This window comes from Sinocyclocheilus anshuiensis, unplaced genomic scaffold, assembly GCF_001515605.1.
Source record: "Sinocyclocheilus anshuiensis isolate Anshui unplaced genomic scaffold, SAMN03320099.WGS_v1.1 scaffold106, whole genome shotgun sequence".
NCBI lineage: Eukaryota > Metazoa > Chordata > Actinopteri > Cypriniformes > Cyprinidae > Sinocyclocheilus > Sinocyclocheilus anshuiensis.
The window spans coordinates 5,796-16,786 of NW_015542347.1; the positions used below are offsets into that span (position 1 = coordinate 5,796).

A 10,991-nucleotide genomic window follows, 5' to 3' on the forward strand; every position below is an offset into this window, starting at 1 on the left:
ATCTATATATATATATATATATATATATATATATACAGTATATATATTTATATATATATATATATATAAAATCCTGAAAAAAATGCATCATGTTTGCACAAAAATATTAAGCAGCACAACCGTTTTCAATACTGATAATAATAAGAAATGATTCTTAAGCACTAAATCAGCATATTAGAATAATTTCTGAAGGATCATGTGACAAGACTGGAGTAATGGCTGCTGAGAATTCAGCTTTGTCATTAGAGGAATAAATTACATTTAAAATATATTCAAATAGAAAACTTATTTTAAATTGTAATAATATATCACAATATTACTTTATTTTTGAACTCAAGAAAAAAAAATTGTTGGTACAGTACAGTAGCTTGGTACAGTAGCTTTTGGAATTTACATAAGGACGAAAACATAGCCTTTATTTTGCCAATTTCTTTTGATGCTAATAGTAACACAGAAATTACAGAGTTTACATTTAGACTGTCCAAAATACATCTCATAATAATGCATAGAATTCGATATTGATATAATATTCCAGTAACAGCCACCACTCTGGAATCTCAAGGAAGCAGCACTACTTTTGGATCTGCTCCTAAAACAACCCACCTTTAATACGGTCTTAGGCCGCTTCTTGTAATGCACTTTGGGTTTCTCCACAACAGGAAGCACTGGCAGTTTCTTCAGTTCCTGCAGGATGGAGAGGGCCGCTCTCTTTTTAGAGAGTTTCTTACTATTCCCCTCACCCTCGGCTGAGAACTCCCCCACCGTCACACGTGTGAGGAAACTCTTCATGTGCGGGGGTCCACTTTCCTTCAGCACCTGAGGGGCATGTAATGAACACGTTACACAAGAGAACACACATGCATGCAGAAGTGGGAACAGCAGTCATTCCAGTCACGCTCCCTTTCTCTCTGCCTCTTAGGCCATGTCTGCTGCACACTCTCTTCCTTCTGCCCTTTACCTTCTTCTTTCTCGATGACGGAAATGGGAATACTGCTAATTAGACTCACTACACTCGAACTGTCCGGTTTAACAACCGGATCAATAACTCGTATGGGGAGAGAGACCACTGGAACTTGGGAAACTGCACCTGGTTATTAAACACATCACACACACTCAGTATGTATATATGAATACAAATATACATTAATATGCATATGCATAAATGAGAAGCACAGATCACACATATTAATGCAGTGTTTTAAGCTTGTTTTGAATAGCTGCTTTTCTTTGTGCAAGACAAAAACATTTTATTTTATTTCATATTAAAATAGTGTTATTGATCTTAATTTAGTAACACTTTAAGTTTAGGGACTAATTCTCACTATTAACTAGTTGCTTATTAGCATTGTTACCAACATTCTTAAAAATAATTAGAAGAACCCCAAAAAAAGATTTTTTTAGAATGTTGGTAACCAAACAGCTGACGGCACCCATAGACTTCCATAGTATTTTAAGCCCATGTAATGGAAATCAATAGGAACCAAAACTGGCTGATTACCAACATTTTTTTTTTATATTTAGAAAACATTTAGAAGGACAGGGCAATGATTAGTGCTGGGCAATGATTAATCACGATTAATCTCATCCTAAATAAAAGTGTTTGTGTACAAAATATATGTTAATGTGTGTGTACTGTGTATATTTATTATGTGTATATATAAATGCACACACATACAGTATATTTTTTGAAAATAATTCCAAGCATTTCCATGTATATATTTATATTAATATAAATGATATTATATTTAAATATTTTAAATGTATAAACATAAAATTTTCTTAAATATATATTCATGCATGTGTGTGTATTTATATATACATAATAAATATACACAGTACATACACATATTATGTAAACAAACCTTTTAATAAAAAATGACAAAACCATATAACAAAATTACTAAAACTAAAATAAAGGACTAAAATTGAAATAAAAATAAACTAAAGTTAAATAAAAATATTAAACAAACAAAGACTAATAAAAATGACCAAATAATAAAATAAAATGACTAAAATTAGAATGAACAGAAAATATAAAAATTAACTAATTCAAAATATTAATAAATACTATAGTAGTATATCAATTAAAATTAAATATATATTATTTTAGTTATTTTTTTATGGCTGAGCAATCAGAGGTGATTTTGTTCACAATCATTTAAACCGACTGTTCATCCTCTATTCTTCCTATTACTATCCATTTCTCACTGTCGTGAGAAACCGAAATTTAATGTAATGCACATGTAATCATATTTACTTCCTGTGACATCACCAAGATGGTCAACAGAACAGGTGAGCTGCTCTGAGCTCTTTAAGAGCAACACTGGGGGGATTGAGTTTCACACAGACGCACATACACAGCTGAGGGTGGGCCTCTATGTGCTCAGTCAGAACTGAAAGTTATCCGTCTCCAGAGACTCCCTCCTCACATCCTCTCTTCACACACATGACCATTCTGGCATTCATACAAACATGTGACACTCCAGAGAAACAGGCTCAGCTGAGAGACACCATATCCCCATACAAAACGAATCCGATTCAAATACAGTGTCAAACTTCAATAAGTTTCATGGCTTGCATAAATGAAGCCTGGAGGCCCATGTCATTTCAAACATGCAATACTTTATAAAGGTAGATCATCCAAATATCCACCAATGGTTGTTGTTCCAAACTTGCAAGCCATGCAACACAAGAAGAGAACTTTTCTGAATGTTCCTACAGCTTTTCTAAACAACAAAATGGATGAAGTGCTTGAAAATGGGTGAAAAATAGGTCCCACTTTATATTAGGTGGCCTTAACTACTATGTAATTACATTGAAATTACTCATTTGATACAATGCACTTATTGTGCACATACATGTTTTTTACTTATATTTTAAAAATACCTTCATGTAATTACATCTATAATTAATTACTGTAATTTATAATTACACTGTTGACCAATACCTTACACCTTAACCCACACTTAAACCACTTAAATTGAAAAAGATTAGAGAAAAACGTATTGCGCCATGGTACAACAGTAATACCCATTCAAACCTACCCATGCCATCAAACCTTACCTGTATCCCATATCAATAGCAGTAGAAGTGTTTTGAAATGCAGTATGAACACAAAAAGTACATTGTGCATATTTTTTGATGTAAGTACATAGCAGGTAAGGCCACCCAATAAAAAGTGTGACCAAAAAGAGAAAAAGTACCAAAGTGGTCCATATGGTCCATATATTATTCCAAGTCTTCTGAAGTCACATGATAACTGAACAGACAGATAAAAGGCAAAAGTCAAAATAAAAATAAATATATAGTATATATAACTGAACAGTATATATAACTGAAAATCAACAATAGAATAGAGGTGAACAGTCTGCAAAAAACAGTGACACGGAAATGTAGTTTGAAAATTGCTTTCAAAAACTATAAATATGGGCTGTTTACAGTACTTTTCTGGTGCTTTTTGATCTTGACCGTCCCAGGTCCTATTCACTGTCACCCTTACTGTTTCACAGAGGAAAGAAAATCATCCGGGTTTGAAATGACATGAGGGTGAGTAAATAATGACAGAAATGTCATTTCTGAGAGAACTCTCTCTTTAAAGCTCAAGACAGTTGATATGAATAATTGGAAGTGTAGACAAACATCATTAATCTTCATCTGTAAACTCCAGATCCTCAACAATCTGGGCTTTCATCTGAAGATGGCGAAGAACTGAGGATCACAAGAGAGCTCTGTGCATTTCCCGCACACTTGACAGAGCGGCATAACCCAATATTTACTAGGCCTTGATGTGGAATGCATTTGATCATCACACTTAGATGTTACATAAGAATTGAGAGAATTCCTCTGGGTGAGCATCACTCCATAATGAAGTGACGAAATTCTGCTATACTTCCTTCTTGGAAATATCAGCATGTCTTTTCAGCTCTCTTGCGAGGATGAGGTGTGGGGAGGAAGTAAAAGGGCTTAAAGCTGCGAGTCCGTCATTCAGGGAACTCCCACACGGTCTATTCCATGGGCCGAGAGTGGAGATTTAGCCTGGTTACTCACAGTCACTGATTATACAACTAACTCAACTCAGCTATAAAGTCGGACAAGAAATTCCCAGAGAAAGAGAGACCAAAACTCCAATGAGATGTCAACTTTTCTGCAATTCTCCTTGATGAGAAATATCTCAGACACAGAGACTCAAATAACTTGAAAAGGGAACTTTTTAATGTACATTACTGAGTACTGAGTCCCAAAATGAGGCATAAAGATATTTTGAAAAATGTGCTTTTACCCATACAATGAAAGTCAATGGGGTCCAACATTTTGGACCCCATTGACTTCATTATATGGACCAAAATTGTTGAAAAATCTTGTTGAAAGTATCTTCTTTGTGCAGAAGAAAGGAAGTCAAACAGGTTTCGAATAATACAAGGGTGTGTAAAAGAGTACAGAATGTACATTTTTGGGTGAACTATCCCTTTATATCTTATTTTGCGCTATTTTTAACGAATATGAGTAGCCGGTGAGGACAAGCTGTGGTAACTTCACCAACTACACCACCAACAAGTCAAAACGGGCCTAGTAACTCTCGAGCTGGCCTCCTGACACAGTTTCCATGGCAGCTGTAAAACACTGAGGTAGGTGGGTGGCAGTTCCAGCCGGTGAATGAGCCTCATCGGGTGAACGAGGACTGTGAGGAGGTCTTGGCACCGGGGCCCGACTCCCTTCGTGGCGGCAGACGAGGTTGTGTTGTCTACAACAAATGATATGGCATCCTCAGGCAGTGATGGGGTTTCAGCAAGTGTTTGATTCTTGTGTCTGATGGTGGCCAGTTCCTCTGTCTGCTCTCTGTCTCGCATGGCTGGCAACGGAGATCAAGTTGTAGGAAGGAATCGCTGTAACATGAGGTTGATCATTCTTCATCCCCTCCATGGATGCGAGGGGAGAAATGGTATTAGTGAGACCGCCGTGTCCTCAGCCTGGTGAAAAGGCAGGATACCAGGCCAGGGTGGGACAATGGCAAGGACTGATATAATGAAGAAAAGCTCTTTTGTATGGACTGTTGATGTGTATTCCCTGAGGGAAGGTACTTATGTACAAGATGGGTGGTTCTTGGCACAGGTTTCCACTCTTGTATCTCTGTAAGGCGTCATCCACGACAAGAAACTGTGATTAATGTATTTGTTCTTTGAAGCTGGCATCTGTTTGATATCGTTTGACACCGACAAGAAGGTGAGAGTGGTCCTTGATTTCATAAGGGGACAGGTGAGACACTGTTCTGGTTGACCTAAAGGGATAGTTCACCCAAAACTAAAGCTTCTGTCATCATTTACTCACCCTAATGCCATTCCAAACCTGATATTGTTTCTTCAGTGGAACACAAAAGAAGATATTTTCAAGAAAGTTTCAACTGTTCCTTTTAGAGCAGCACAACAAAACTGAAACTGTGATATATCTTACTGCGATTACAGAACCACAAAGACAGCAATTTAATTTAATAAACATGGGCACTGCATGTTTCAGAGCAAAGCACCGCACTGTGTTTATTTACACGCAAGCTGCTCATGATCCAGTGTTTTTAGTGTCTCAGAGCAGCTCAGTTTACATTAAATGCTGCTTCACACAAACTTCTTTTTTACACAGTGAAATGAAACAGTAATATTTCTTTATAAAATTTTTATTCAGTAATAATAATCATGATTAATAATAATGATGATGATGAGGATAATGATTATTAATATTATTATAGTCTAGAGGTGTAATGGTTAAATTACTCACAGTTTGGTTTGTTTCACAGTTTTTAGGGTCACGGTTTCTGTACAGTTCGGTATGTGCTATGTTTAGGGAAAAGGACCATGCTGTCACATAAAAATGAAGAAAATAAGACCAAATAATCTAAAAACAAGCAACAGCACAAATAAATACAAAAGAGCAAAGATACAAATAAAATAAACAGTGCTTTTCAAGTTTTCTTTAGGTATAGGTCTAACATTAGTTTTTTAGGTACAGAAATTGAATCAGTATTCAAATGTAAAATAACATTGCATATTTGACTGAATAAATTAAAGATTAATCCTTATTAAAATTACAAAAACTATTAAATCAAGAGCAGTGAGTGATTTCTTTGTCTTTTGTTGTTTGATTAAAAAAAAAAGTGCTGTCACTTTAAGACAATGCACAGATCCAGTACATTGATACTGTATGTTCAACTGACTCACCAAGATGTTGACATAGTTTTTGTGTGAATTTGTCCATTCAAGCACAAGACTTGAAAGAGAACTCAATATTTGCATGCTGTCTGAGACCTGAACACAGGGTTTGTGTGCTTCGGATGAGCGCACATGCAAATCTTCTCACTGCGCATGCATTCTCATTCATGTTTTCTGGCTCTTGAATGTTTAAAATGGCAAGGCTTAAATGAGTTTAGTTTAAATACAGATAGCAACGTGTGCTGTTCAGGTCTCACCTGCGCGCACGCGCTATCAACACCTGGGTGATGACGGCATAAATGACTGGTCATATTAGAGCATACGGCACTCGCACTAAACAAAGTTTACAAAGAGTGACTGGTTTGTCCACGTTTCTTTTTTGTTCAGCGCTGTTTTTGTAATGTATTGGGAAGCCAGAATGCGTATCCATGAACAGAAACATACATTAGCCGAACTCTGTCTGTTTTACGTGTTGTTTATTTTTAACAAAACATATTACAGATGCCTTGTCAGATTTAAGTTGAACCACGGTGCAAGTGCATGCTGAACCTCGGGTGGAGAACAGTACGCTTTGATTTTTTACAGAGAACTGTTACACCCCTATAATAGTCAATATTGATATTGATACTTATACACAAGACACTTGTGTACAATCACTCAATTTTTGGCCAAATTGTGCAGCCCCTTTACAAGCACAGGAAAAATCTAATTTCTATATAAAGAAAGCCAGTAGGGTCTAAAACAACAATGGTCCTCACTGACTTTTACTGTGTGGACAAAAGGACACTGATCATTTGAATTGTTGCTCGTACAGGTATGAAATAACATTAGGGTGTGTAAATAATGACAAAATTTAAATTTTTTGGTTATTTAAAAGATTTCATTTAAGTCCCATGCACATCTTTGAACAAGAAATGGTTTCATGGTTTCTTTCTCACAGAGTAACTATTTCCGTAATATTCCACAATTGTGTGCTAACTGAATCAGGAACAAAACGTTTCCATTCCTACAAATGGCTGGGGAGAAAATTCCTGAAAAGATCTAACAAGGTTGAAACGAGTCCAGGCTCTCACAGATGACTTCCAGTCAAAACTTTAAAGAAAGAAAAAAGAAAGAGCTACAGTGTCCAAATGCAGTTAGATTGGGGTCCCCAGACGTAACAGATTGCATGCAAGTGGAGAACGCACGTCAGGAAGATTCTGGTTGACCAAAGCCAAGTAGATGATTGCAGATTGTGAAGTTGGAGACAGCCGTGGAAAATCATTTAAGATAAACACGGATGCAGTAGTAGTCAGGCTAAAGAGACCCTCAGACTTCCTCTGGTGTTTATGTAGAACGTTGAGGTTTGTGTTGATTTGAAGCGTCGCTGATACAGCACTTTAATGAAGTGCTGATTTTGAATGGTGTCCAAATCCCCCTCCTCCGCACAATAAACGCTTTAAAGCAATTGCAATTACCAGATTTAACAGATGCTGGCAGAGCTTGACCAAGAACAGGCGTTTAATATAATCACTTTCCCACTTTATCCTCTTTATTTGAAGCTAGTAATTTTCAATTTATCGAATGAACGGATATCTAAATATATTCTGCTCGATGTTGATTAAATTAGAATGAACACTTGAACGTTAGGGGGAAAACATTACAGTTAAAGAGAGACTCTTGCTCTATTCCAAAACCCATTGAAACAACTATCTAGACAGTATTCTAAGGAATCACAGGCATGCCCCCAACAAGAAGTTCCAAAAGTTTCATCATACATTTTTTTGGATGTCTACGGCAGCAACACATACATAATACACCGCAAAGGCAATCGCAGAATGCACTGTGACAAGTTTCAGTCGAACAAAAACAACTCAAGATGGAGAACGAGCCCAGAGAAATATTTTATTCATTATCAAACTGTATAGATGCAAATGTCTGTATAAAAAAGGACTATTATTTGTGTGCACTGTATTTTTATGCTTATAGTATAGCATTTAGCTTAGCAACATGCTAATATCAAAATCTACTTGAATTCATTGCAAGCCCAAACTTCTGTGTGCTTAAAATCAGAAATGCTATACGTTTGAACTTCCTGCATATATGCAATAAGAAAGCTTTTTTAGAAGTCAGCTGCCTATGTCGGCAGCTCATTTAGGAACGGTTACATTTAGCCTAATTGGTTTTGAACTAACAATAACATACTTTAACTTTAGGGTTATATTGTGCTGTCGAGCTGAGAAAAAAAGTTAAAGTGTCAAAAGCATACAACTGGTTAGGAGTACAAAGAAAATATTTAATAAGGAGGATAGGGTCACTAGAACTGTGAATAACTGTGCAATGAAAACTATTGTTGAACTAACCTTATTTATCAGTGTTACATTCCTTCACATTCTCAATTAAAGTAGCTTAGTTTACCTCAAAGTTAACAGCCAGGTTCCTTTTAAGAGCGATCTCGTAGATCAGGCTGATCTCAGATTTGCTGGCATCGCTGTTCTCCTCTGTTTCTTTCTTCTCCTCTGAACACTGAAAGAGTTCAACACAAAACAGACCTACAGTATTACAAAAAACTGTTACATTTTATCCAGCATATTGACCTTTTTGACATAAAAAGACATGCTGAAACAACATTCCCCTAACAGAGGTGTCCAAAACAATATATTACTTATTCAAAGATTCAAAATTGCGAGCTCCAAGTATGCATAGCAGCATAAATAAATGATGCATAAATTATACAGTTTTTCTGTTTAATGGCTTTATTTATTTCTGTCCAATCACGGCCGTTTTTTAAGGTTTATTGATTAAATATGTAAACTAAAAATAAAATTAAACATAAAAATAACTTTTTATATGTAAAAAATACTAAATATTTTGAATATTTTTATGTAATAATTTGTTTGACAAGAAATCTGGAGTTGCTTTGATAATAATGTACTGATTGAGCAGGGACATTTTGCATTTGTGAATAAAAATGGCTTAACGTACAATATTTTAACAATTATTATTATTAATTTTTTGCAAGAACTAACAAATTTCAATGCATAATGGTGCCTTAATTTGATTACCTCCTCTCAACAATCCCTTTATTACAGTACAAAGATTTCTGTTGCTGACTTCAAATCAGCCCCAAACCTACATTTTACCTACTAACAGAATGAAAACCTGCCAGGAAGATGTTAAACGGATAGTTCACCCAAAAATGAAAATTCTGTTATTAATTCCTCACCCTCATGTCGTTCCAAACACATAAGGCCTTCGTTCATCTTCAGAACACAAGTTAAGATATTTTTGATGAAATCCAAGAGCTTTCTGACCCTGCATAGACAGCAACATTAAAGGCAGATAAAAACTTTTTGCGCACATAAAGTATTCTCGTAGCTTCATAAAAATTATGGTTGAACCACTGATGTCACATGGACTATTTGAACAATGTCCTTACTACCTTTCTGGTCCTTGAACGTGGTAGTTGCATTGCTGTCTATGGAGGGTCAGAAAGCTCTAGGATTTCATCAAAAATATCTTAATTTGTGTTCTGAAGATGAACGAAGGTCTTACGGGTTTGGAACGACATGAGGGTGAGGAATTAAAGACAGAATTTTCCTTTTTGGGTGAACTATCCCTTTAAGAACAGGCTGTATGATCTCAAAGCTGATGGTGGGTCTGCTTCAACGCATGACTGCGGTTTCTCATGTACCTCCACTGAAAAGAGATGCTTCTGGTTTTGTTGAACAGTTGAGATTCTGAAGAAAGTGGCTTGGTTTTGTAAGAAGAAAAAGCTTTCAAACTGATCCAAGAGCAGTTCCCTTAGTTCCGATTCATATCTTATCAACTATAAAAGGAACTGCAATAGAACTCTCACACAAGTTCCAAAGGGTGACTTTTAATATGATCCCTGCAGCATATTATCTTGGTCACCTCCATTACACTACTGACATTTCTTTTCAGAATGAAGAGTGTGTTCTCATGCAGCACATGAACAGGAGTGTGTGATCTAAGAGCGCTCGATCAAGTTGTGTTTTTTTGCAGACATTCAATACAGCGTTCTCAGTGTCGTCCTTATAGCGATCACACGGCATGATGTCATTGTGCGTTTCCTTCAAACGCCTGTTAATGATGTCTGGGATGGAGAGCCGTCAGGTGGTCTGGAGAGTGTGAGACTTTGTGTGACAGACTGTGAAGGCTTGCTTGTGTGCCCTTCTTAAACTGAACTGACAGGTCACAAGCTAAATTTGATATTGTCATGTGTTGTAATGATCAAAAAGCACATAGATTTGGCTAAAATATCAGCAAACTAACTCAGTTTTGGAGTTTTGGAGGCACAAAAGAATTTTCAAAAGAAGAAGCATTTCGAGCATTCTGCTCTTCCTCAGACTGCAAATGCATCCAGACGTACCTCAAATACAGCGACCCCACACTTTCTAACTAATGATTTCCTATGACTTTTCCAGTTGTTTGAGATGACTGGAAAGGGATTTAAAAAAAAAAGAAAAATCAAGATCGCACTCACAAAAGAGTAACTACTTGCTGAAGTAGTACTTTTCTGGCTAGTAGAAAAGTAGAAAGATGTATAATGACTACAGAAATTTCCATGACTTTTATTTTTAATGTTATTTTTGCCATTATTTTTCCATGCCTTTCAACATTTTCTAGCATTGTTTGAACCTGGAAAACAGCCGTTGTCCCATGATTTATACAGTGTCAGGATAACAGTATAATACAAATTCAATTAAATTCAATTCAAGTTTATTTGTATAGAGCTTTACACGATACAAATCGTTGCAAAGCAACTTTACAGAAAATTACGTTTCTCCAATA

The 10,991-nt window shown here is 36.1% G+C and overlaps 1 protein-coding gene across 1 annotated transcript in view; it reads right to left on the bottom strand.

The window, feature by feature from the left end:
- Positions 1 to 10,991, bottom strand: part of LOC107691439 (double-stranded RNA-binding protein Staufen homolog 2-like) — a gene marked incomplete at its 3' end in the record, with an annotated part of 93,426 nt that overhangs the window by 5,478 nt on the left and 76,957 nt on the right. The window contains exons 7-8 of the mRNA XM_016490032.1: positions 8,595 to 8,702; positions 604 to 816 (exon numbers count right to left, since the gene is read on the bottom strand). Coding sequence (XP_016345518.1) covers positions 604 to 816; positions 8,595 to 8,702 — 321 coding nt within the window. The remainder of the gene's footprint in view (positions 1 to 603; positions 817 to 8,594; positions 8,703 to 10,991) is intronic.